Source organism: Caloenas nicobarica, chromosome 3 (assembly GCF_036013445.1).
Source record: "Caloenas nicobarica isolate bCalNic1 chromosome 3, bCalNic1.hap1, whole genome shotgun sequence".
NCBI classification, from domain to species: domain Eukaryota; kingdom Metazoa; phylum Chordata; class Aves; order Columbiformes; family Columbidae; genus Caloenas; species Caloenas nicobarica.
Window position 1 is genome coordinate 44295820 of NC_088247.1, and position 27736 is coordinate 44323555.

Here is a 27736-nt window from a genome sequence, read left to right on the forward strand (position 1 = left end):
CAACATGAAGCTGACAGGGATCCACAGACTTCCCACAATCTTCTAGACCACTAATGCTCTCCAGTCCCATGTTTGAAAAACAGCTTTTAACACAGAGCTAGTAAAACTTATCGCATTAGGCTGAAAGACTGGTCAAGCTGCCTTCATCACACTTGTAAGCTGCACATCTCTAACTTAACAGGCAGGTCATCCACAAAAGGCCAACTGGCTCAAGATCATAAAATCATAAAATCATTAATTATTATAGCCTTAAAATTGCAAAAGGCAGTTATTGTGGAAATGAAGTGCATAAATAAATCATGAAGATGCAGAACACAAAAACAGGGCACCATCAGTGAATCAGTTTGTCTGTGATTTTGTTAAAGAAACCATACATACAAATGGGCCCTAAATGTGCAAAAACTGCAAAGGAAAGCTATTAAAAGTATTCAAGTCTTCACTTGATCAGCTGTCCCAGAAATAACATCTAAAATGTTCAGCCGTAATTCAGCTATCCTGCTGGACCACTTTATCATCTGTATTTGTGTATTTTTATATACCTACATACATGTGTGCATATGTAAATATAGAAGCAACATATACACATATATGTGCAAATAAGCAACACCAGGTGATGAAGTAGAAGCAATATGTACAGATACAGAGTTACAAAACCTCAGACTGAAATAAACTCATTAGGCTATGAAATGGAAGCCTTGGAAAAAAAGCCAAAACAATCTAGATAAAGAATACAGTTTAACAAATTCAGTAACTTTGAGTTATTTGTCAAAAATGAGCTATAAACACTATTTCATCCAAGAAAAATACTAGGACAAGCTTAATTCTCAAGGTACTAAGTTCCAGAGAGACCTCTGAAGAAAATACTATTTTATTAAATCTTATCTTATGACACAGCTATAAAAGCGTTGTCAACAGTTGCAGTAACTGAGCTTATTAAACTTTTATCTTCACACAGCTTCTGCAACCAAATAACAGCTGGAAAACTGATAATAAAGAAACTTAATCCATCATTTTTACAGATGAAATTAATACCTGTCAAATTTACTTCTGACAACTTAATATAATAGATTTAAAATAACTACTCAGTGTTTCTTTTTTGGTTGAAGATAGCATTGTAACAAAAACAAGATGACTCTTCTTAGTGCTGCAAAGTTCAAGTAAATTATTATAAATAAAGAACAGTTACAGACAAAGTGAATGCTTTATGTGCAATATATAGCACAGAACCAGTTTGGACTATATAAATTCAAGTGTAATGTTTCTGATGAACATGAGCCAACAGTGTGCCCTGGCAGCCAAGAGGGCCAACCGTGTCCTGGGTGCCTCCAGCACAGCATGGCCAGCCAGGCAGGGAGGGGATTGTCCCGCTCTGCTCTGCACTGGTGCAGCCTCACCTGGAGCACTGTGTGCAGGTCTGGGTGCCACAGGATAAAAAGGATATTAAGGTACTGGAGAGTGTCCAGAAGAGGGCTACAAAGTTGGTGAAGGGTTTGGAGAGGAAGCCGTATGAGGAGATGCTGAAGTCACTTGGTTTGATCAGCCTGGAGGAGACTGAGGGGAGACCTCATTGTGGTCTACAGCTTCCTCACAAGGGGAGGAGGAGGGGCAGGCACTGATCTCTCTAGCGACCAATGACAGAACTCGAGGGAATGGCAGGAAGATGTGCCAGGGGAGGTTTAGGTTGGACATTAGGAAAAGGTTCTTCCCCCAGGGGGTGGTGGAGCACTGGAACAGGCTCCCCAGGGAGGTGTCATGGCCCCAAGCCTGACAGTGTTCAAGAAGAGACTGGACAACACCCTCAGACACATGGTGTGAACTGTGGGGTTGTCCTGTGCAGGGACAGGAGCTGGACTCGATGATCCTTGTGGGTCCCTTCCAACTCGGGACATTCTATGATCTGACATAAAAAATCCTGATTTGAAAGAGTGAAGTATTAAAAATCTGTGCAAGGTGATACTTGGAAATTATTCTAAGATTTTAAAAAATATAGCATGTCTCTATATTATTTCTAAGGAACTAAATGCAGAACAGTCGTATAGAACAATATTTTAATTAAGTACATACATTCTAATTAATAAAGCAAGCTTCATCTCCAGAAAACTGCATCCTAACCCCCGAACGCATACACTAATTAAAAATTCAACAAGTGCATGTGCTTGTATTCTGCACATTAAAAAAAAAGTCCAAATTTCATTACAAAAGATGAAAGGTAAAGCTTGTCATAAGTATATCAGATGCAGTTGACACAATACTGCAAAAGCAAAATGGTGAGACAGAAGAAACCAGCTAAACCTAAGAAAAAAATCAGAAAAGCAAAAAGCACAAAAACTAAAAAGGTACTTGATAAGACACTTTCCTTCAAAAGGTTCTTAAGAAAACTGAACTGACATAAGCTTAAAGTGGGCAGTAGTAAATCACCACTCATAGTGCATCATTAAGAATGGATGGTTTGTATAAGGCTGTTGTGTTATGTAGTTTTCCTCTACATTTTTAGTCCCAGGAGTAAGATTTCCAGCATGTTAATTCTAGAGAAATTGCCATATCTCCACTTATTTATAGTTACTAAAGCCTTCTCAACTCAAGTTAGGTGGAGTTGTTGCTAAATATGTAGGAACGCTACTACTGCATTCACTTTTGGATGTTGTGATGAGGCTTTCAATAGCTATTTACTGTTTCAAAAATTCAGGTTCTTTGCAACGGACAACTTTGGCCACCAGAAAAGCTCCTCCCTACATACTGAAACGACTTCCTGTAAAACCATGATGTCTCGTCATTATTTAAGTACTGACACCTTGAGCCTCAACATCTGCACAGACAGCAAAGAGAACCAGAACCACAGAAGTATTTTAGAACTTCCAGTGAACAGTCAGTTTTTACTATGAACTCAAAATACCAATCTCAGTGAGAAAATGAACTTTCAAGGAGTTTCAGTGAGTACCAGAGCTAACGGAAGGTAAAACAGACAACATGTCATCTTGGAGTTACACGGAAAACTCTCAGAAGCAGCAGGAAAACAGAGACATTCATTGTCTTAAAAAGGAAGAGAGGTTTCAGAAGACAGGAGAATGCCAAGGGCATTTCAAGTTGAAAATTGTAATAAACAGCCAAAACGGCAAATCAGCAAAGGGTGTTGGGTAAGGAACCAGGACAGCAACTTAGATACCTGTGGCTGAAGACAAGTAACAGAGTACTGAAGGATAGAAACAAAAAAACATACAGAAAAGGTGCGGAGAGTAAACATAGGAGACCTGCTGAAACAACACCAAGGACAAAGAACACAGGACTTCTTTTGAAGGTTTAAGTAATATCAAAGAGAATCAGCTATGAGGAAAAAAAAAAAAGAAAAGGTTGCAGAAACAGTAGATGTGTAGTCTGGGGAATGTGGCAGACACAAGAGAGTTTTATGAGTGCAGTTTGAGGAAGTTTTCCTCTGAAAGCTTTCGAAGAACTTCAGCACCTCCCCTTCTAATTCATAATGTAAGAAATTAAAAAGACCCCAAGAAATATTATGCAGTTTCAGGTTTTACTTTTTTCCTTTTTTTTTTTTTTTAAAAAATAAAGACATAATGTTCAGACCACAAAAAGAAAAAAAAAAGAGATAGAAAACAGTAAGGTTCTGACAAATTCGTAACAGCAAAAGTATTTAAGAGGTGATGGGGACAATGAGAGAAACACGTGATCATCTCTTGGTAACCAAGGTAGTGGGATAAAACAGCAAATGTCAGCAACAGCAGGAGATATAATGGATACAACAGTGAGGGTCAGAGTCAAAAAGAGTTAATTCCCTAAGATATGAAGTTAAGCAACTGAACCTTGGCAAAGAGAAACAGCTCTATATTTTTTAGACAAAGGAATTTAACATAAAGTTAAAATTTACATGTGATAAGTTTCATAGGAAAAAAAAAAAAACCAAACTTAAAAATACTATGTTACTTCTCAAAACTCCTAAAAATACTATGTTATTTCTCAAAACATAACATGAAGCGGGTGTTTTCCCCCTCATACTTTGTGAAGATAAAGACAGTATGATATGCATTGTCCTAAACTGGCTAGTAATGCAAAGTTTCAGTTTATTACAGAAATGATGTTGATATGTATGGTCTTCCGCCAGTGTCTTTGCTGATTTTACATGGTTCTCTACAGGCTACTTCAGAAAGGTATTGCTCTCTCCCCAGAACTTGCCTTCATTAGATGCCCTTCTCACAGGGCTGTAAAATGTGAAGAAGCTTTTCCAGTTCTGCAGCTGAATTAACACTGTTAATTCACGTGGCCCAATACTGGTGAATGCCTGACAAGAGACAGCTGTAAACACTTTGAAGGAATGATAATTTTTCATGACTGAGCCTTCACCCAGTTTTCAAGGGAACAGTATCTCAGAAAATAAATGCTGGCAAAAATACTCTGCCTGCAACTGAGCAGGGAGTCACATTCTTGGACAAAGAGTGTGTAATTTCAGGTGTGAGGGGTTTTTTGCTTATGTTTAAAGCATCTTTGGTTTATTAAGAGGTAAAAATAAAACTCCAAAAGTGCAAATCAGTCCAAGAGGATCTAACAACTTTTCAGATAATAGAAGAACATAGTAAATTCAAAGTATGTCATAAAAACAAATATTCACCAGCTAATACTGAGCACAGAAGGACAGTCCCAGGAAAGCAGACTTAACAGAACTAGAGGTTCTCACTTAAAGCAGTCTTAAGAGGATCTGACAGAGAAACCTCCTAATGAAGATCTACATTGTTAGTGATCCTACAAAAAGAGCACGCTGACTTAAAAAGCACCTGGACACCTTTGGGACATTTTCTGATCTTATTTCTTGATTGATGATAAAAAGTTTCTATAACAAAAACCCTGGAAAACTCGGTAGGGCAAGTCATCTATCATTATATCTTTCCTCAAGTTAAACAAGAGGAGAATTGCACTATAACACAAATGTTATAGCTTCGGTTGCATTTGGTAATTCAAAGTGAAGCCTACAAATGAGATATCTCATTAGTTTGAGCAGATGGATCAAAATTAAAGGCTGAATCACCAACTCTTAATTTCCCAGTAGCCAGGAAGAGCTTGAAGTCTTGCAGAGGATGACTGTTGAAAAATCAACATAAAAAGCTTCTCTCCATCTGTCAAAACACATGCCTGTAGAATACAACTACCTCCTACAAGCCTTAGTCTTAAAAAACGAAAACGCACGTACGTCTATTAAAACACATGAACATATAACTTCTGTCAAACATCACACTGTAACCTATAATATGACAGGGACACATCAGCATGACTTCTGTAAGAGTAAATGGTAGAATTCTTAGAAATGAAGTGGTAGAATTACTTGAAAATGAGTTAACAGAACAGTAGATAAACAATGTTGAATTTAATTTATTAAAACATTCCAAAGCCTCTGGTAAATAACCTTAAAAGAGACAACTCTGTGAATGTTTGATGGCCACAGGAAGGTGTACATTAACTCAGGCAACTTTAGAAGAGGGAAAGTATTTTTCTCTAATTCTGGTATGTCTTTCTTGAGCTTCAGTATATAACAGCAACAGGTAGGTTTTTGGCTCTCTGGAGCACCACTAATGAGATCTGTGTCTGTCACATGTCCTGAATAGTTACAAAATTCCAAACATTTCCTGAATTCCATAGAGATATACAACTGCTCCGGAAATGATGTCTAAAGTATTAGGGGGAAGGTATGAATACACCTCTCTAAGAAGTATATTTAGCAATAACCACAGCTTTGTTAAAAGGCAAACGAACTTTACACACAGAAAATGTATTATAAATAAACACAAGTTTTGAGGATAACACAAGCTAAGAAGGGTAACAGAGCACGATGGTAAAAGCATACGGTGAATACGGGCACAAGGTAATGGTCTTCTAAAAACTACATTGGAAGAAGGTGATAACTTTAGAAGATCAAAAGCTATTCTCAAAATTGTGTAAAGACACTAAAGAAATCCCTCCTAGTGTAATATTAATCATCTACATGACCTTTTTTTTCCCACTTATTAACATCTGCAGTTAGTGTAATGATTAGATCATTTATCATGGCATACTCATTAAAAATCCCCGATTTTTCATCTGTGGTACAATACTACGTACTATACTTAACTGTGTTATACAATGAGCTGACATGCTTGATTCAGCTTTGCTAAAGACTGTATACCAGTGTTTTTGTATCATTCATTTCAAGATATGAATGGTTGTTTCATAAGTATCAAGACCAGTAAGTTTTAAATACTCTGAAGAAAAGTCCAGTGTAACTAGTTGGTATTATCAATGTGTTTGTAAGAGAGTTCTGCAACATAGCAGAACAAACATTTTCAAGCAAAGAAAATTAATAACATTTGCAATCAATCATCAAATCAAGCAAAGCCTTCTGAAAGCAAATCAATGCTTATATAGCAAGGGAAACCACACTTCTGCTTTATCTGGAAATACACTCCGTATTTGATTTTTGGCTCGAAATATAATTTTCAGAAACTGAGATCAGCAATAGTGTCAGCTGCTGTAACTGTAACCTTAAGCAGACCACAGTTCTTCACTTGGCCTCTTTCAGCCGTAGCTGATGCCTTAAAACACTCATGCAATCAGCTGCCAGTACAGGAACTAAAACTGTTTTCAAGGAAAGCTAGAAAAAGATCTCCTGCTAGAATTAAACAACTTACCGTACTTGAATTTTTCAAATAGTATTATATATGTTTATAGGCTGTTTTTTCCTCAGTGTGAAGAAAAGAGAGGGGAAGAAAGTTGCAATAAATATGCTTGAACAGCATGCAACTTCCTGCTGGGAATCCAAGATATGTTACTCATTTAGACACCCCAATTTAAAGAATCTGCTACTTGTAGATTTATCTACAGCAAGTGAAAATACACAAAATCATTACAAGAAATAAAAGATAAGCAACTACATGTACCCCAGTGTTAGGAATTTGTTAAGGCATGCACATAATGGACAATGAGGAGAAAATATAGTTCTCTTGGTACTGCCAACAAATTATGTTAACAGTCTTCACTCAGGAAAATATCAGCATTTCCATATATAACTTAATGAAAGTCTTCTGAACGTAACAACAGTAACTGACATCAACAAGAGAAGACAAGTGGAAGGCTGGTGTTAAATCAAGAGGACTAAGAAGCTGTTGCTGAAGTATTCCCCCCCAGTCATAAACCAACTGTTCATATTTCAAAAAATATCACTATCTGAATTTTACATGAAAAGGGGAAAATGTGCAATTTTTAGTGTGACTCTGGAGGAAAGAGTTTCTCTCTTTTATATATAGGTTATTTAGTGAAAAGCCTCTTCAAGGATCATAGTGCACTAGCACTTGTTCCTGCTCTGAACAGGTGCCATATCTGCCACAACTGCTGTTACTCACACTGCTGTATGAGCAAAGTTCTAACAAAAATGAGACATCGTGTGGGGGTGATTCAGGAGCACAATAACAACAGAATGATAAACTAGTCAAGCAAATGAGTTAAGCCCACAATCTTAGCGGAGGGGAATATCAGCCTTGAAAATTCACTGCAGAAACTTCTATTGTGAAACAAAACGACGGATCACTCCTTAAAAAGAAAACAAAACACAAATCCCAGGGTATTTCAAATGACAGATGCTGAGCCCTTGTGCACCATGTCTTGAACACCGCATAATTCTCATCCCTCACCTGTTATAGGAGACACTAAAATTTGAAAGCTATGGGAAAGGCTAGGAATAATAACTAAGCGCCATATTTTTCTTTTTTTTTATTCATTAAATGTACCTAAGTGTAGGGTCTCCAAAGCACTAACCTACTTTGCTTCATCATTTAAAAAAAGTGACATAAATATATATTAGTTACTATAAGGGATCTACAAAGTAACAGGAATTTTCACCTTAGCTAGAAGCTAACATAATTTAGCCTGCTCAGATTTTCTTCATGCTGTTTCTAATAAAGTGTTTTCAAGATTAGAGATGACCTTTTAAGTGACATATCTCAAAATAACAACAATTAAAAAAAAAATTCTTAATACATCATTATGACGATCAAAACTGATTTCTTTATATGTGTTCTGAATGCAAACCAAAGCAAAAATAAATACCTGGTGTCCAGCCATTATTTGCTTCAGCACATTTTCATAACATACTTCATCCATATGATTCAGCTGCTGCACCTGAAAAACAAACACCATACTTCATATATAAAGCATTTTTATCTTTATGTATTTTTAACACATATCAAGAAATTTACAGTAATCCATGAAAGAAAAATGTGATAATGCAGTTAAATTTACAATATACTGATTCCCATTCCTAACAATATCGATTTGGTATTTGGTATTCACAAATAGAACATGAAGATAAGTAGACTAAATATGAGTAAGTGTAGTGGATATAAAATTTATTATGTGACTGTTGTTTTTTTGATAAAGAGACCTAACCCAGTTCTATTCTAAAATTTATCTGTTTCATATTAAGGAATCTTACTTCTACAGGATATTGTTGAAATATCCATTTAATACATCATCTTACCTAACATTAAATCTTTCCAGTTGGTAATATAAAAATAGTTTTTACACTGCAGATATACACATCCAGAAAATCAGTGATTATCAGCTTTTTTGCTCTAAAGAACAGAAGTGTCTTCATAGTTGGGTCATGCACAGGTAACACTGGGAGCACTATGTACAGAGTTTCCAATTATGGATAAAAAGAATGTTTCAGGAAGGTTCCAAAATAAAGAGCACAGTTGAAATGAAAAATATTCTTCAAGCTACTCTGAAGATCTTTTTTCTTTTTCTCTAATGCATCACAATATAAATAGCATGTATCTACTTGAATGGACCTCAGTATTAAGGTTGTGACAAATCCAAATAAATAAATAAAGTTCAAAGTCAGAGCAATCACTCCATTCTTCATTTGTGCATTCGTGTTTTATAACCTTTTTTTTTTTGACACAAAGAAATGTTTTACAAGAGCAAAGCATGTAAAAACTTGAAAATGGAAATTTAGTACTTGGATTTATCTAGAAGAGCCAAAAGTTGAAAAACCTAGCTTTAAAACAGCTTTAGAGGGAAGAAGAGAACATTCATATTTGGAATCATACAAGTATAGCAATACAAAGGTGAGACACTATGGACACGTGCAAGAGAAAAGCAGCCAGTCAAATTATTCTGAAAATGAGAGGTTAGCATTTTAATTAATTATTTTTTCAAATAATAACAAGTGAAAATCATTAAGGAGAAATGTACATGGGCAGTGCACAAATACACATGTGGACATATATATTATTTTATATATACTGTATATATAATATGTATACACACATACAAATGTAACTATGTATTCTTTGCATCTATACCTAAAAAGGAAAACATAAACATAAAGAAAAATATCTGACATTGACAGATCTTTGACTGAAGAAGCCAAACTTTAGTCTTGATCCCATTTGCTCTAAGAGTTGCAACGTACAGTGTTTTAAGAGCTTTACTGGCTAACTTCTGTGCATAATAAACACACCATGCTGTCCTTGCTTCGGAAAGCTTGCCTAGAGTGTGCACGTGCTAATCACTAATCAGCTTTTTTGGGAGGGGTTTTGGATGAAGGATGTCAGAAAGCTGTTGCAAAGCATCTACCTAAAGTAACTACAAGCCTTCTATCTCCTTGCAACTCATCAGTGTGGATACGGACACAGCACTGACTGCACCTGCTGATGTTCTGCAAGAACTGCTGTTGACTCTGTGGCTTCTTACATCACTTTCTTCCCCTCATGTAGACCAGAAGGATGCTGATATTGGCAATAATTTGGCAGCTTTACTATTAGTATCACCTTGAATAGAATCCTTTTTCAAATCCTTTTTGTTTGCGAAAAGAAAATCTCCTGGCTGTGGTATTACCAAAACAGTCTGCCAGGTACTTGCACTCCAGAATAACTACTACCTCCTAATATCTCCTCATCTACTCATGTTTTTTTTTAAAAACTTAGTGGGTTTTTTAATAATTTCGGATTTGTACATTTCTTTGATTTTGAAATCACAAATACATTCCAAAGTGAGTATGAAGAAATGAAGTCTTTCCTTTTTTCTTACCATACAGTGGAAATAAACTAAATATGCAAATCAAGTATCAGGAAAAGATTAAAGAAAACCAACAGCAAATAATAGTGAAGATACTTGAAACAATTAATGAAGGTTAAAATATGCAAATCACCATAAGTACCATATGGTACACTATTCTTGTGTGTACAGACTTGAAATGGCTCCCTACAGATATAAAATAAGTTTCTTGCCTGCACTGCAGATGGAATTAGCTACTTAAATAACCTAATAAGAAAGACAATGTCCATTTTTACAAAAAAGAAAAGAAATCTTCTTATTGATAAAGCTACGAAGTTAACTTCTGATTGAAAATCTTTTGATTTCTATTAAATTAAATCATAACAGATTAAGATTTTCTAAAAGTTAAGCTATATAATATAAACTTTAATTATCAGCTAGTGAGATTCATAGGAAGTCTTATGGAAAAGTGTTTGTATTAATTCCTGTATTTAAAGAATAAATTACATGTCAAGTGGCACTGCACTTGTGATATTTAATAAGAACATTATACCTGACCGTGGCCTTAATGCTTCCCAAAATGAGCAAGAGCACAAAGACTAAAGAAACTTAGAGACTATCTTAATGTGTTTTCAATCAAATATGCACATACGATAGTTAATGGCTTAGCATGCTGAGGTTTTAATTGATCACTTATATCCGACTAATAATGCATGTCATGTTAATATATATATATCTCCTGATTTCATAAATGAATATTTTTCTTATAACTTTCTTCGTGCCTCCTTACAGCCCAATGAGCAACACCATCATTTCTAGAAAAAAATCAAAACTGAAATGAAAAAGGCAGAATAATCAGCTGCTATAGTGACTCTGCAGTTGAGGGTGATGATTTCTCCTTCATGAAGCAAAACTTAGTAGCGAGGGGAGGCAATGCAAAGCTAGATACCATTATATTCAATTACAACAAGGTCTATTTACAAGTATTGTAAACTGAGGAAATACGATTCTTAAAGCACCTTGCAATTAGTATATCTTTATACAGAAGAAAATACGCTTCACAAACCATAAAAAACCAGTACTCTCTACACATACATAAGTAAAGCATGATCAGAACAAACAGCAACCCTCTCTTTGGCATTCATGATTCTTTACCTTATTGGTTGTCTTAATTCCTATAAAGGTTTGCCCAAGTGGTACAGGTCGGAAACGGCCATCAAAGTAGAATAGTCCAATGAAGGGATTGACGTGGAGAAATGTAGCAACATCAAGATAATTGGGCAATGTAGCTGAAAGGCCCAAAATCCTAATCATACTTTGTGTAGATTCAACCTATTAAAAAACAGAAAACCTGTAAATGATCCAAGTGTTATAAGCCAAGAAATCAAGTAGAGTTTTAAAACATCCCTTTTAAAACAGTAATGTGAAAGAAGCAGTAAATATTTCTACAGAAGGTGAACAATAGATGTGAGTTAGTGATTATCCTGTATTGAAGAAACCAGAGCACTCTGCAATTCCATCAAGTTTTGCTTATTCAGACTTTCTGTTTTATTGTGCTTTTGCCCTGCAAAAGATTAGCAGTCCTTAACTGACATGGAGGAACAGTAGCAGTAAAACTGGCTTTGTTAAAAAGGTATAGTCCAATTTATGGGTGAAACTAAGACAGGGAATTTGGTATAATTTCTTCCTTAGTCCAAATCATACCACAATTCTGAACAGAAAGAAGAATGTAATTCATATCATCTCTCAGTCTTGGCTTTTGCTTAGGCCTTTCTGTAACTCTCTTAGACAATCTATTCTAGTTCTTTGTAACAGACAATTTTTCTATCTTTTTTTTCTTTATTTTTAAATGCCCTAAATGTTTGCATTACACGCCTTCCCATTTGATAAAGGATAGAAACAGTGCTTTACAGTGAAATACTCTGTTCCATATAAAAGCCTACATAGTCTATATATTTCCAGGTAATTTTCAAAAAGAATGAAACCAGCCAAAAGACCTGAATGAGGAAAGTATGCAAGAATTTCCCCATTTTCTTCTGGAATATTAAGAGCCATGTAGGCTGGCTCACATCTCTCGTACTAGCATAATTATTGAGAAACAAAGTTCACAGTAAACTTCATCAAAAGGCTTTTTGGACACAATAACTGAAGCCATATACAAGTTTCTCAACTTGTCTCCAATGTGTGAATGTCTCACGATGAGCAAGGCTGGTAACTTCTACCTGGCTATGTCCTGTTCAAAACAATATGTGGTTTTACTTAGAATACAGATTTTTGAATCAGCTAGGTGTTTGAGTTTAAGTGAAAGGAAGTGCCAGGTAATTAAAAGAGATGAACTAAAAGTTTTCAAAAAAGATTATAAAAACGTATATAGAGAGTACTCTCAAGGAAGAGAGAATACACCATAACATAACACAGACCTGGCAAGTAACGGGCCCACCAAAATACTAAACTGAATCCCAAAAGGAATGATCCCCCCACAACTCCACAGACAAAGTAAACTACCACATTGCTTGGTAATGGAAAAAATCTGGACACTTAAACTGCGGATGCAACCATCTAAATGACAGAGAAAACCTGCTGATTGACTCTTTTGCACTTATAGAAAGAGAAGCTTTGCAAAGAAAAGCCCATGTACCATAAAATCTTATATGTAAATGCAAACTTTGATATAATTGGGACAAATCATGAGAGATTTCATTTTCAAAAGTGTTCCATCTGCAGGGTATAAAAGCAGCATTTGCCTCTAAGAGTACAAAGAAGTAGTATCATTTCTTACACAACTTTTTATAGCTGGATTATTTGATGAACTAAGGGCTATAGTTAAACTCAACCACATAGTCTTGAGGTGTTTGATGTTTGGTTTGATTTTGGCTCGGTCTCCTGGAGCACCACCTCCTTCTGCTCCAATCTTGCTGTCTGTGGAGCTGTTTCTCACATGTTTTTCCTCACTCCTGTCTCTCAACTGCTGCACAGTGGTTTAACCTTTTCTTAAATACGGTTTTGCAGAGGCACCAGCATATTGGGGTGCTGGGCTGAGCTGTGCCCTGCGGTGGGTGGGTTGGAACCGGCTGTGTGCAGCACAGGGCAGCCCCGGCCTTTCCTCACAGAGGCCCTGCAGCCCCTGCTGCCAGTGCCTGGGCACCTGCACCCACTACAAATGTTTAATTTACTTAAAGCTTATACGCCTTTTTTTTTTTTTTTTTTTAAACTTGAATCTGTAAGAACACTAGCTGCTTGCCGATATATTTATCCCATATTTTGTTCACAATCATCTAATAAGAGGTGCAACAACCTGAAAATGTAACTGAGCTCCAATCTGGAAAACGTTCTCTGATTTTACTAAATTCAATAACAATTTATTTCAAACCACCTAAGAGCATGAAAGCAGTAGTTTGAAAATGTCCTCAGTTACATCTGAAGGTAGAAAAGCATTTCAAGTATTTAAACAATGAACAAGAGCTCTGCTTAATAACCATGCAAGTATGAATTTATATAACAATTAACTGTAAGCTGTTTGTTCAGAGTTTTCTTTCAAAATATAAACAATGCCTAGAGAACAGTTCCAGTTTACTGAGACTTGTACCCTTCAAAACCTTTGTTAAAAGAAGTCATTTAACTTCACTGATCTGGCAGTTGGCCCTGGAGTTAAGGAGCTGATTGAGAACCCAGAATTACAACTCCACATGAAAACTGCAGCAGAGAGTTAACACGAACAAGTAATTAAAATGACTTATATGTATAGCACATTTTGAAACACAATATACTTTTGCATGTTTTACATTACACTTTGCATATATCTGTGCATATGTATATAATGCCTACATAATTTTTTTTCAGTTTATGAATCTAAAATTTACAAGTTATTTGGATAATTAGTTTTCTATTTATGTCAAACCACAAAAATCAACTCAGAGTGCTATAAGAAAGCACACAATTTTTTTAGCTCTATAATAACACTTTGTTAGTCTTCATGATTAAATAAAGGCTATTAAGACTCTAAATCATTCCATGAATTTCTTTAACTTCTTTCAAAGCCATCCAAACAAAAAAATCTTTATTTTTTACCATCTACTTTTTTATCCACTAAACACCACAAAATATCCATAATTAATACACATAAAAATAATCAAGAAGCAAAGAGAGGTACATTTACCCTAAAAGACAAAACATATAATAACAATTCTCCCAATTATTTTATGACCGCATCAAATTCATATAAGGGTGGTCACAAAGAAAATTGAGAACCCCTTTTTACACAGAGTCACATGGAAAAGACGAGGGGTAATGGGTACAAATTACTCCTGGGGAGATTCCGACTGCACACAAGAAGGAAACTTTTCACAATGAGAACAATCACCCATGGGACTATTGTCCCCAGGGAAGTGGTGGATTCCCCAACGCTGGACACTTTTAAGATTCAGCTGGACAGGGTGCTGGGCCATCTTATCTAGACTGTGGTTTTGCCAAGAAAGGTTGGATCCTTGTGGTCCCTTCCAGCCTGGTATTCTACGATTCTATGATTCAAACTGCTAACTAAACCCCTATGTGTCTGCACACCACCACGTAACAGAATGAGTTTTGGTTATTCTTTTAATTATACATGGCAATATGAAAATATCAATGACTAAAACTGTGCTAAACTTAGAAGTCAGAAAACGAAAATTATCAGAATATGCAACCATAACATGATTTGTTTTTGCATTTTCTCTGTGATTACAACTCAGTTTCAATTATTTATCTATTACTTATCTATCCAAACACTATAGAGACTTTATTTTTAATAGTGGCTTTTAGAATTCTAACACATTTTTAGAACAGAGTTCTCTGTGTACTTTTTTCAACTGCTTTTCCAACTTCCACTCGAAGCGCAAGTATTAGTATGTTTTGCCTCAGACGCGTTTAAAGAAAAATCTTGAAAATATGCAGGTGCCCTTTGTAAATATAGTCCATTAAAACATTAATATTTTCCATGTGCTGGATCACTTATTATTTGGTTCTTGAAGTCCCAATTAGAGATTATGCCTTCATCTAGCAGCCACTATGAATACATAGTCTTTTCCTGAAATTACAGGAAAAATTACTGAAAAGACATTTTGGATGACAAAATATTCTGTTTACATTGCCTATCACTGGCTGGTGGTATGAAGCTAAGTGTGTTTTCTTCACTGCTGGCATACAATCTCAAACATTTTAATCTTCGTATGTGTTTAATTATCTCAGTAAAAATATAAGCACCATTTGGAACTTACAAGCCTGAACTGTCACAGTATTTTCATATCATGTTATTTGAAAGCTTTACTATATTTTATTGATTTGATGTTACACTGGAAGTAAGAAATAAAGTTGCCGTAACTATATTTAATTGACATATCTAATTAGTATATCTAATCCAGAAGCATTCATGATGGCATGTGGAGAATTGACAGCATGTTCACCATACACATCCACAGAACATGATTATCACACCATGAAATTCCATGCATACAGACAAAATAAACAGAAGATAGTTATCTGGTAGCAATTGCCACACTCAAGCATCATCTGCGTTTACACTGTAAAGCATAAAGGATCAGGTATGGGAAGTGCCTCTCTGGATTGTAAATTGATCACAGCAGGATCATTTTCTTCCTAATAGGTTTTAAGATTTGCATATCATCTCATTACATTATTGCTGCCACTTGAGAGCATACAGAGTATGCATAGAGATAGTCTTTTATCTGACTTCTGAAGTTCTTCCTGAACTTCGTGATCTTGGCAGTCTTCCCATTTCCATGTATTAAAAATATTACATTCACAGAATGAATTATAATCAAGCGGGAAAGCCGATTGTTCAACTCAAGCACGGAATTAAGCGAAGCAGACAAGTTTACATATTCTAATCTTTGAAGAGTTGTCCATTGGTTAGAAATTACTCTGATATTCAGGTGACCCAGAATCACTTCAATGCATTCTCTACAGTCAAGTCTCTATGCCCTTCAGATGTACACTAAAGATACACAGAAAATTAGGCACAAGCATTTCTTAGTTTTTAAGTCTAGATGTGCAAGAAGATCAATTCTCAACTTAGGTTTCCAAGTTCCCTGCTCAACAGTGCTAAGAATGGAGTACTGCATACAGGCATTCACATTAGTTATTACTTAGATACCACCCTACCCACAGAACAGCTCTAAGTCTCAGCCTCTCACAAAATCTATGTTTTTCCTGTTATCCAAAAAAAAAAGAACAAAAAGAAAGGAGGGGGAAAAAAAAAAGGAAAATTCTTAGAACATTAAAAAAAAAAGAATTAAAGGTGTTTCAAAGTGACTGAGAAGGAAGTTTGTAAGAATGTTTCACCAGTGTTTATTTGTTTATTGATATGTTGTTTATTGTCTAATAAAAGAATTAAGAAGTTGTCAATCAGTCCATATAGATGGTAATTTACTAGTTTTAGGAACAAACATGGAAAAAACAGTAAAACTGCAAAATCAAAAGTACATAGTAAAAACGCAATTACTAATACTGTTTTGAAGATTCTACATAGGACATTATCTACAACTCAAACACTCTGCACAGAATGCATTTGTTACTAGGCAACCATCTAGTTAAGTAATTTTATAAATGAGTTTTACTCTGCTTCCAATGAACCCTGAAAATACTGTGATCTCAAGTCCTCCATTTAGAACATATTTAAAAATCTGGAGGTACTGAAAAAATGGAACCATGGAAAAAGCACTATTAGAAGCCATATTATTTTCCCTCAGCTAAATATTAAGTATGTAATCCTTTGCCTTAAGAAATGACATTTTGAATATAGTTATTAAGAGATTTCTACGCCCTGCACAGTGCCATGTCAGTTTTTCTTGAATGACAGAATGCCTTTTCATGCTATGCTTACTGTTTTGTCCCCAAACTAAGAAACAAAAAGAAATATGAGCCCTTCTACAAATCAGTTTAACTGCTTTACCATATTATGGAAGAACATAAAACCTATGACAGTCACTATTACCTTTTAAACTCCAGGGATATATCACAAAAATGGAAAAGTGTTCACATATCAATAATAAAAAATGACATGCAGAATGATTTCCTGACATCACTTCCTTACAAAGTAATAGAAAACCTTCAGAAGATTAATAAAAATATCTGATACATAACATTTTCCAAATGAACGGAGATTAGGTTTTGTTTTAAAGAAATATGTTGTTTTAAAAAAGTCATTCTTACACAACTACAAGCTTGCCAGAAAAGATAACAAGATAGATCTAGACTCACGTAAGGCATTAGACATATGGCTACAGACCATACTGTTTAAAAATAACATTGCAGAATAGCAAGAAAACATGTATCACAAGCTGATAAACTGACAGATCTTAAAGAGAATGTATGACTGAAAAACAGCAATTAAAAAGGGATGCCTCTAATTGCTTTCTAAGCCCGACTCTATTAAATAATTTTATCCATGATATGCAGTAAATAAAAAATAATTGGTGACAAGAAGAGCAGGTGATTGGCAGAATTAATATAAGTGATGTATGTGTCAGCCATACAGATAAGTCTAGGTTGACGGTCCCATTCAAACTAAATTTCTTTTAATTTAGCTCATTCTAAAACAGGTCGCAGCTGCAAAATGAGACACCATTCTCAGGAAACATTCTTATAGTAACAAGGGAATCCTGCAGCAACTCTAAAGAGGTTTGTCTGAGGACTTAATGAACAAGCATCTGAATGCAAGCTCTGAAGATGACATGTTAGCAAATTAATTACATGCAATTCTTAAAAGTATAAAAAGGACAGAACTGAGTAAAAGCAGCAAAATGCTCTACCTCTGTATAAGCCACAACCAAAAGTAACACAGAAGTTCTATACCCAGTTTTGTTGACATGTTTTAAAAATACAATCACAAATATAAGAAAGTTCATCGAAAAGAGTCCCACAACACAATAGCGGGAAACAAAAAAAATTATTGTAGAGGTTTCAGTAAGCTTGTTTGGTTTGTCTTGTAGTAGAAGATGCTGAGAAACATGATTAGCCTAAGGAAGGAACACTGAAGAGACAGAAGACTAACAGCAGTCCCTCAAGATGAGAAATGAAGAACTGAATGAAATGCCAATGCCATTCCAGTCTCAAAAGACACATATAGGAACTGCAGTGGGCTACCATTAGACACCAGACATATAGATCTAATCAGCTTTTTTAAGGTTATTAGCCATCAGCCTTGCCTACTTTTTTTTTCCTTCTTCAAACTCCTCAGATTTTCTTAATCAGGAATGCTATTCCAAGCACATAAGAATTCCTAATTTGATCACAGTTAGGTATTTGGATTTAGGTGAGAAACCTCTGAACTTGTTTGCTTCTGACTTCTAGTAAAGAGGTAAAAGAGGGAAACAAAGGGACAGAAAAATGAGGTAAACGAGACAATACAGGACTAGAGATATTGATAATGCATTTAGAACAAGGAAAACTACATGATGGCTGAGAGGGAAACTTTCTTTAATAAGGTGTAATGAGGAAAGAAAGCTCAGAAAGGAAACATGAGAAAGAGAGGAAGGAGAACTCCTCCACCATCTCATGGTCACTGCAGTCAAGTCTGCCTTTGATCTTCACATCCCCAATGAGCCCCTGCTTATTGGTGAGAGTGAGGTACAGCAGAACGCATCTCCTCCTTGGCTCCTCCATCACCTGGAGGAGGAAGTTCTCATCAATGCACTCCAGGAACCTCCTAGATTGCTTGCTCTGCTGTGTTGTCCCACCTAGTATTTAGGTAGCAACTTTGTTGATCTAATACGAAAAACATAAAGCAATTGAAACTTGAAGAATGTGACTATGATGAGAACAATATTACAGGGTCTAAGATGGAAGCTTCAGTTCCCCAAAATCTGAGAAATCTTTTACTATGGTTTTTCTTTTATTTAATTCATCATTCACATAGTTGACAGAAGGTATCAAAACTCACGTATCACTCAAGTACAATATTCAGTACGCTTTTTTTGAAAAAATATCCATAAGCAGCAAAGGAGTCATCAAAATCTCACAATAATTATGACAAAATAATTCAGTGTCCTTTAAAAGCAGTCAGTTTTTTTCTTTCAAGCTAATACACTTGGTAGATATTACAGAAGTGTGGAAAGTTTGATTAAAAAAGTTTAAGCATTTCAGTTTTACATATGCATTATGCTTTACACTAAAACTTTGAACATCAAAGCTACAAATTGGATTCAAAGAAGCTGTTTGATGTTATACCTACAGTATATAACAGAGCTCAAAGCAATTTTCCCACCAAAATGTTTAGCAAAGTCAATTTAAATCACTTGCAAAAACATTCTCTAAAATTTGAAAAGTGCAAACGCACAAATATGCTGTTCATTCTGCTATGAGTAAAATCATCAGCAATTCCAATACATATGCCCCTTCCAGGTTTTAAAAAGACTGATTCTAAAAAATGCCATAAGTTAAAATGAACATGTTAAAGTCTTACAGTAAGTGGTGTGACTCACTGTTCATCTGGGGGAAAGTATAACCATAATTCAAGTATTTTGAAGTATAAATCAGGACAAACCTACTAATGTATCAGGATATTCCTGTTTTGAGAAAGTATTTGTATAGTTGGATTTGTACAGTAGATGGATATGGATGTCAAAGCATTCTTTTCTGCCACAGTTGTAGGCCCACATAGCTACTTGAACACTAGTTCTTAAAAAGACATCCCCCCACCAAAAAAACCCCACCATTGTCTGGTTTTCTGTTATCCACCATCTAAGCAAAACAACCCTCACACGCTCTGACATGAGAGACCGTTTTTCTGTAAGAAAGGATAACAAGCCCTGCAAAATGCAAGAGGCACTACGTTATACATCCTGACCTGCACAGGAATAGTGATACCGTCTCATATACAAGCTAGTGAAGTATGATCCAGATGAAACTATAGGTACATGCCATTATTAGAGTAGCTATTAGTAATTTATTGAAAAGGCTGAAGTAGCATTCAAAGGAATTTATCACAGTTCTGTCCTAGAAGTGACACAGGCAACGACTGCTCCAGGTCAGACCAAAAACCCCTCTGCTTCAATACACTGTCTCCCGAAGTGGCCAAAAGGGACAGTACAGAAACTGGGAAAATGTCAATGATATTTGCCAGCACCGCCCCTGGTTACTACAGTGCCCAGACTGATCTAGTGACTATTAGTCTGCAATGGATTTTTCTTTGATTTACTTGTTCAATCACTTTCTGAATCTCTCCACTACAAATTAGGAAAAACTATTAATAGTCAATATTTCTGATGTCTTAAACCAGTATACAAATCAGGTAACTGATTTCAGGAATTGCTGCAGTGATGTAATTGACATAAGGACATTTTACACTGATGATGTCTATGTTTTTTTTTTCTTTTTTTTTTTTTTAAGAACTGAACAATTATTCTTATCTCCCGTGTGCACAAATACCGAACAAGTATGATGTTTCGACAAATATCAATGAAAAATATGTTCTAGAACTACTTTCAGAAGGGCTGGAGAGGAGCTTAATGTTTCATACAGAATCATCGAAGTCAGAAGGACATTCTCCAGGGATGGGCTGAATATCCTGGGTTTAGTTCCTGCTCCAGAGACATTTATGATTTGTCTCAAAATGTATAAAATGGAACTATGAGGTGGGAAGAGAATCAAAGAAATGTAACTAAATATTTTTTCTTTGCAAAATATCATTAAAATATGATTAGATGTGATTTTTTTTTACACTTACAGCAGCTGTAATAGTATTTTCACTAAACTCCAGTGAAATACTTCTGAAATCAGAAAATGAAAGTAATCCTTTTTAGTCACCAAATAAAAGTTCCAGTAATTTCATAATTAGCTATGGATATACACTGCAAACTTCATACATCTATTCTTGCAGTCTCGGGTGCTGCAGTGTAACATTTCAGTGTAATTTATGAAACTAACCCTCTTATTATTTGTTTCCAGATTAAGAAAGTAAAACACTTGTACAGAACATCTCCTATTTCTTTGACCCCAAGCTCTCTGGGAGGCTTGCAATTCAAAATACTTTTGTCTGGAATCGTTTTCTACTGCATAATTCTAAAAATTTCTTGAAGCAGTTTTGTTTTCTGTTTAACTGTAGGGGTTTTTTTTTAGTGTACTTTTATACTGTAAATTTTCCCTCTCTTCAACTACCTTCTTGTAAAGATTCAGTGGTCTCAAAATACTGCCTTCCTTACCAATGTAAAATAAGTGAGGTCTTCAGAAAGGTAGTGAGATAGTTAATTTAAAGATTTGTGTTTTGGTTTTCTTCCCAACTGTTTCACTTAAGGAAGGGTTACAAATGAGTAGCTTCAATTCCAGATAAATTAAACTCCAACGTGGTAGGTAAAACAAACCTTGAAATCCTAGAAGATTAAAGCACCCTAGAGAGCTATTTTTTAAATGAGTGCTGAAGCAAGCTACTGCTATATTACAATAAATGCACTAAGGGTAGGATTCAGTCCCCAAGACATAATTGCCTCAGATTTTACATTCCTGAAGCTACCTGCACAGACTTGACAGAAACAAAAGTATCTATGGGAGATATGTATCCAAATGAAGCAGAAGCAGGATGTCAAGCTGAATAATGTAGGGCAGATAAAACGGCTCTAGACATATATTTCAGACAGCTGAAGCCTACCTTACAAGTTGTCATGGTGTGCTTTCCATGCCTCCCCAACCTGACCTTTTCTCATAACTCTTCTCAAGCAAGGACCACTAGTAGTGGTCTTGATGGCTGCATCCAGCTCAAAGCAGATTTGAGGGAGACAGATAAGGGCTAATTTATGGCAATGCGCCCACCTGGCCACAGTGCTGGCCAATGTCCGACTCAAGCCAAATTAGGAAGAAACTAACACTGCAGTCGGTGTGCAAATATGGTTGACTCAATCATCTTATTCCATAAATAGTGGACAGGCCAGAGCCGTTCGAGCTCTCCTGCACAGCAGCAGGTTGCACGCCAGGATCTACCCTGGAACAGGGATGTCTCTCAAGGTTACACCTTGAGGTTGAGAGAATCCTTATCATGTGAGATAGTCGATAAGTGACTTGGGAATATAAGCACTGAAACTCTGGAATCTTAGCTAAGTGATATAAAAGATTGATTGGACATATATAATCCTTTAGACATAAACCATTGACCAAGTCTAAGACTACATGTGGATCCATCTGCACCAAGACTCCTCTCTGAGAAAGAGTTTAGAACGCCAAGGAGGTCCCTCTCTGAACCTCATGATTCAACAAGAGGGTCTCCCTAACTGTTTTGTTTGACCCTGCCTCTATGCAGTAAATAACCAGGTGTACCTTGACATCGAATCTTGTGAATCCACTGCCACATTTACCATTGATTGCTGTTAACACAGTGTCCTAGATCAATAAAATATATTGTTTCTTCTTTCTTGTGAGTGAAGTGTATCACTCTGCGACACAAGTCTCACAAAACATCACATTAAAAAATTAATGAGTCTTGAAATCTGACATGAAGACAACAACTGTCATGGTCACTGCTAAAAGCTGAGATGCTTGAGATTAAAGACACCTAAGGAAAACAAGGTATTCAGATCTACTTAAGAAAGAAAAGATAATATCAAACAGGTTAAGCTTTAGTGCCCTTGAGGTGGTCTAAACTTTACAAAGCCCTACTCTCCATAAGGAAAAAGTTTTTCCACGTTTAGCTTCTTCTAAGGAATGATTACTTATATTATTCTTTATACAGGAACTTTACACTTTCTGTACTGGATTACAGCAGATATTCATTTTATTCAGTTCTTAAAGGAGCTGGAATCAGATGATTCAGAGTCTTAACAAGGTTAGTGTAGCCTTACCAAGAAAAAAGCTAAAAGGCTTTAAACATTTAACAAGCTACAAATAGAGCCATAACAATACCAATTGTGTTTCATTTGTTACAGATTATTTGTATTGACGTACTTTTGCTTTGTGTGACAAAAAAAGAATGGCATTCTATCCTCTCCACCATTATTTATTTATCCTAATTCCACCGTTTTTATTCATGCCTAAATTCAACATTTTATTTTTCTTGTAAACGCACATCTCACTATTGAGACCAATCTTATTTATTGCCTAACTTTGAATCACTCTTTTGTAAAAGATTTAAGAAAAAAACCCCACACATTCATCCTTTTCTCCTTTTGCCATTTCAAATCTTGATATTTAGAAAGTACCACTAAAGCATAGGAGGGAAAAAAAGGACCAATTACACTAAAAATACATAGTATTTTTCTAGCAGTGCTGAAAGTTTTACCTAGGCTTAAGTCACTACTATTAATAAAAAAAAAATTCTCCTAGGAAAACTGCTAGTTAAAAATCAACATTCTTTATAAGAAAATACTTTCAATTTTGGTTATGTTAAAACATTAACATGCCTATCATTTGTTTAAAAATGTTCGATTTTGCTTTTACTTGTACAGTAAGTAAATTAATATTAGTAAATCATAAATAAATAGCCCTGTAATAAACTAAGCATCCTAGGAATCTGATAGTTGATACAATACAGAAGAGAAGGTAGAAGACAAACATTTATCTTCATTCTTAGTATAGAGTAACTACAAAATAAATTGTAATCCGCCTAAACATTTTGATTTCATTTTCTAAGCATTTCTCCTTTTACACTGAAATCTATCTATTCTGGACCAAAATAAAATTATTTTGCAGATTATTTTGCTCTTACCTGCCGTAAAGTACGTGCTACTATACTTTCAAGCACTGGCCCTCTGTCTTCATGCAACAGATGAACTTCATCGAGGATCAAGAGTTTTACCAGCTGAGAGAGGGCTACATCACCAACACTTTTTCTTGTCACTACATCCCATTTCTCTGGAGTGGTCACAAGCATCTAGCAGAGCAGAAAAAACCAAATATTAAGCATAAAAATTAAAACCCAGATTCAAATTTATAAAATAAGTATTTTAATATACAGCAGAGCAAATGCAATGTAGAACTTGACAAAGCTATCTTAAATTTTACCTACTTTATATATGAGCAGTTTGCTGCAGCTACATGTGTTGGACGGTCATTAGTAGGATTCAGTATGGAAAACCACATGGAAATATCAACGAATATCTTCAAACTACTGTGCATCATGTGTATACATTTTCCACATTATGATAATTAAGCAGCTATCCAGAATCAACTCCTTATACAATCTTGTGAGTCATTTAACTCATGTGTCCCACTAAAAATTATCTGTGACAAAGTATTTCTAACCTTCACCATAGCACAGTAAACACGTAAGCCCACCCCTTATAGCTAAGCTTGAGCTCTCTCCCTCAGGCTTACTTTCAAGTTGTACATTTAGATATCTTGATCCTTTCACTAGCAACACAGATTAAATAACTTCCACCAGTCCTAGAAAAGGAAACTTCCAAGCTTTACTGTTTCGTTTAGGTATGTCAGTGGTAAGTCTATATTATGGTGCCATTTCTTGTATGCTCTTGCAATGGTTTCTCTTTTTGCATAAATCCCTACGTAACGGACTATCAAACAGATAAAACTGAGGTACGTTCAATCTCCAACTGCCAAACAATTGTAGTACCCTTCATTCTCCACAATGACAACCTACTCAGCAGTCATCTCATGTGACCTTAAGAAAAGGATTAAAGAAAGCAGCATTTTTAAATTTAAAATCAGACAAAGTGGTCACTCTACAAGAAAGCATCTCACTCCTCCCCCAGAAAATTCTCAGCAGCTGGTTCAAATACAAATAGAAACACAAATTTCTCATACGCCATTCAACAAAAATAATTTCTTGTTTAAGTGTCAACTGCTATGTATAAAACCTCCACGAAAGTGAATCTCATCCACTGAAATTCAGTAGTAACTTGCCTGCAAGTTATGACTCTGATTTAAGGTCAATTATCTTTTGCCACTTCATAACAAATCTAATTAATCACTATGTATCAAAGCTTGAGGTTTCTGGGACAGGCACAAAGCCTTACTTATTTAACCAAAAAAGAACTTAGAATGATTAAAATAAAAGTTACTCTGTAACTTTGCAGCTGAAAATCATTCAGAAAATAAAAAGGAAAATTCAGATTCTGTTGTTTCATAGGTCCCAAAAAAAAAAGTTTAGATAGTGGGCAAATCTTATTCAGGTGATATCTAGAGCAAAATGAATGCTCTAATGAGTAAAAGACGACAAGGATTGTTTATCTTGATTGAAATGAAACTTTAAAAAAAAAACCCTACCAATTATTGAAAGATATTAAGAAATGGCAAAATGAGGAAACTTCTAATAGCTCCGATAAATAGGCATGATACTAAAAGAAAACACAGTCCAGTGATTATGAACCTGAAAGTGGCTCATGATTATAAATAAGCTTATCAACTTGTGACAGGATCTAGAGAACAGGACACTTTAAAAAAAAAAATTCTACTGACACTCACCAAATTCCAGTCAACAATCTTAAATTACCTTATCCTATAAGAGGATATATATTACATATGTTAGATAAGAAAACTAGGGTTTTGATAGAGCTTTTGAAAAAAGGCATTCTGAATTGCAAGAACTTCCTACTTCTATAAGTTTATTTGACAAAGTATCTTTAAGTAAATTGCCAACTTCTTCCCCCCAAGCATGTGGATTAGTTTCTTCTGACAGATTTTGATCTCAAGATTATTTTAATACGAATTTTAGTATCAAGGCCTTTGACTCTTAGAGCAATATTACATCCACATTTTTCCTCTCAATAAATATTTTCCTGTAATTCTACTTAAAGAAAAAAGAACAAACAATTACAAATAAATTTTAACATTTAGTATTTGATGAGCCCATGCTTCACATCACAAATAAGGACTGAATCTACAGACAGGAAAACATGCATCTGTTCCCTGTCGGTTCTTTCATCATAACCATGTTTTATGATTGGACTTTCTCTTAAATTTAGATGTTCAGAAATAAAACAGTAAGACTACACACTTGTTAAGGCTTCTACAGCAAATATAATACTAGTAAGTTCCTACAAAAGCTAAGACACACAACACTTGGTTTTGTCTAGTCAGCATTTGCTGCATTGTAAGCAGTCATGGTAGAAAGCTAAAAAACCCCACAAATTAAAAGAGCTGACCAGATACCATCAGTATCTGATTTCAAATTTGACCAGATAACATAAACACAATAGAATACGATCCATGACATTTTCTTAAACAAAATCTTATTATCTGTGAGAACACAATGTACAAATAAGAAAAATGAAGATTGTTTTACGGGATCTGAGACTGACAGAAAAAGAAAACATCAAGACAGTTTAGGTGGACTGCAAATGTGGTGCTGTGAGGTATACAAAAGGTACACATTAATGTTAGTACCAAAATCAGTTTCTTATCACAGAAATTATACAATGGAAGGGGTAAAAACACTGGGTAATTATGAATAATGCTTCAGGAGCCTGGCTAAGAAAAACAGATGCAGAGAGCTAGCACAGATTTATAAAACCTTTCTAAAATTTGCTAGTCTGAATTTGAGCAGGAGCATTTCTTCCCATCAGAACATTCAATTACCTCAACTACCATCAGCATAATATAACAGCTTTTAGAAAGCAATTGATTTGCTGCCTCAACATTTTTGGAACCCAGCTGTACAGACTTCATAGTTCCAGAATCAAAGAATGGTTGAGGTTGGAAGGGACCTCTGGGACATCATCTTGCCCAGCTGTCATGAAGTCTATGGTTGTGAGCTTGCTTTTTGCCATGTTCCTTCTGCTCAGGACCCTGAACTCCACCATCCCATGGTCACTGCAGTCAAGTCTGCCTTTGATCTTCACATCCCCAACGAGCTCCTCCTTGTTGATGAGTATGAGGTACAGCAGAGCACATCTCCTCCTTGGCTCCTCCATCACCTGGAGGAGGAAGTTCTCATCAATGCACCCCAGGAATCTCTCGGATTGTTTCTATCCTGCTGGCTGTGTTTCTTTCAAAATATTATAACAGAAAAAAACGTATCTTGCAAAACATATGCATTTATGAATACTTCTTTCTTCACTTTATCTCTACAAGATATCTCCTGAAAGTATTTAATTATTTTCCTCAGAGAAATATTTTTCCCGGTACTGCCTTACAATATTGCTCCAGTCCAACTGTTTTACCATCAGAATATCTCAGTGTTTACTAATTACAAAGAAGTACTCTTGAAGAGACTTTCTGATATTATAAAGATGTTCCTGTCCTATAATATTTAAAACTTAACACATGACTCACTGATTCACTAATATCACTGAGAGAGTGGTGCTCTGTGTGGGGTGTTTCGATGTTTTGTAAAAATATAACTGGGTGTATTTTGTTAGCAAACAGAGGTTTTTCAAATGCTTGTACTCCTACAAAATAGTAGGTGTAAAAATCTATGTCCATAATTTATAAGCTGAACTGTAACACTACTACAGATGCAACTGTTATCACTTTGAAATAAACCATGTCAACCACAAAAAATTAGCAGCTGTACTTCCACAGAACACTAATTAGCAAACAGTGAAGAAATATATTTAGCAATGCATATTAAGACTTTAAGGTGTGAAATACTACAAATGCAAGCTACTTAGCTAATTTGCTAACTAAACTGGCAACGTTCAGATCGCAAGTTTGGGGTTTTTTTTTTCCTCATGTCAGTCATGTTATGAGGATATATATTTTAAATGGTATCAATAATTCTTCTGTTCCTGAGTGATGACTTTTACTTTGATTTTCTTTTAAAACAGCAATG

The 27736-nt window shown here is 35.4% G+C and overlaps 1 protein-coding gene across 2 annotated transcripts in view; it reads right to left on the reverse strand.

Annotated features, from left to right (window-relative positions):
- Positions 1-27736, reverse strand: part of ASCC3 (activating signal cointegrator 1 complex subunit 3) — a 267227-nt gene that overhangs the window by 142919 nt on the left and 96572 nt on the right. The window contains exons 11-13 of one of the 2 annotated variants that reach the window (XM_065631955.1): positions 23714-23878; positions 11185-11361; positions 8077-8142 (exon numbers count right to left, since the gene is read on the reverse strand). In XM_065631955.1, coding sequence (XP_065488027.1) covers positions 8077-8142; positions 11185-11361; positions 23714-23878 — 408 coding nt within the window. Of the gene's footprint in view, positions 1-8076; positions 8149-11184; positions 11362-23713; positions 23879-27736 lie in introns of both variants that reach the window. The other variant, XM_065631954.1, reaches the window with a different exon arrangement.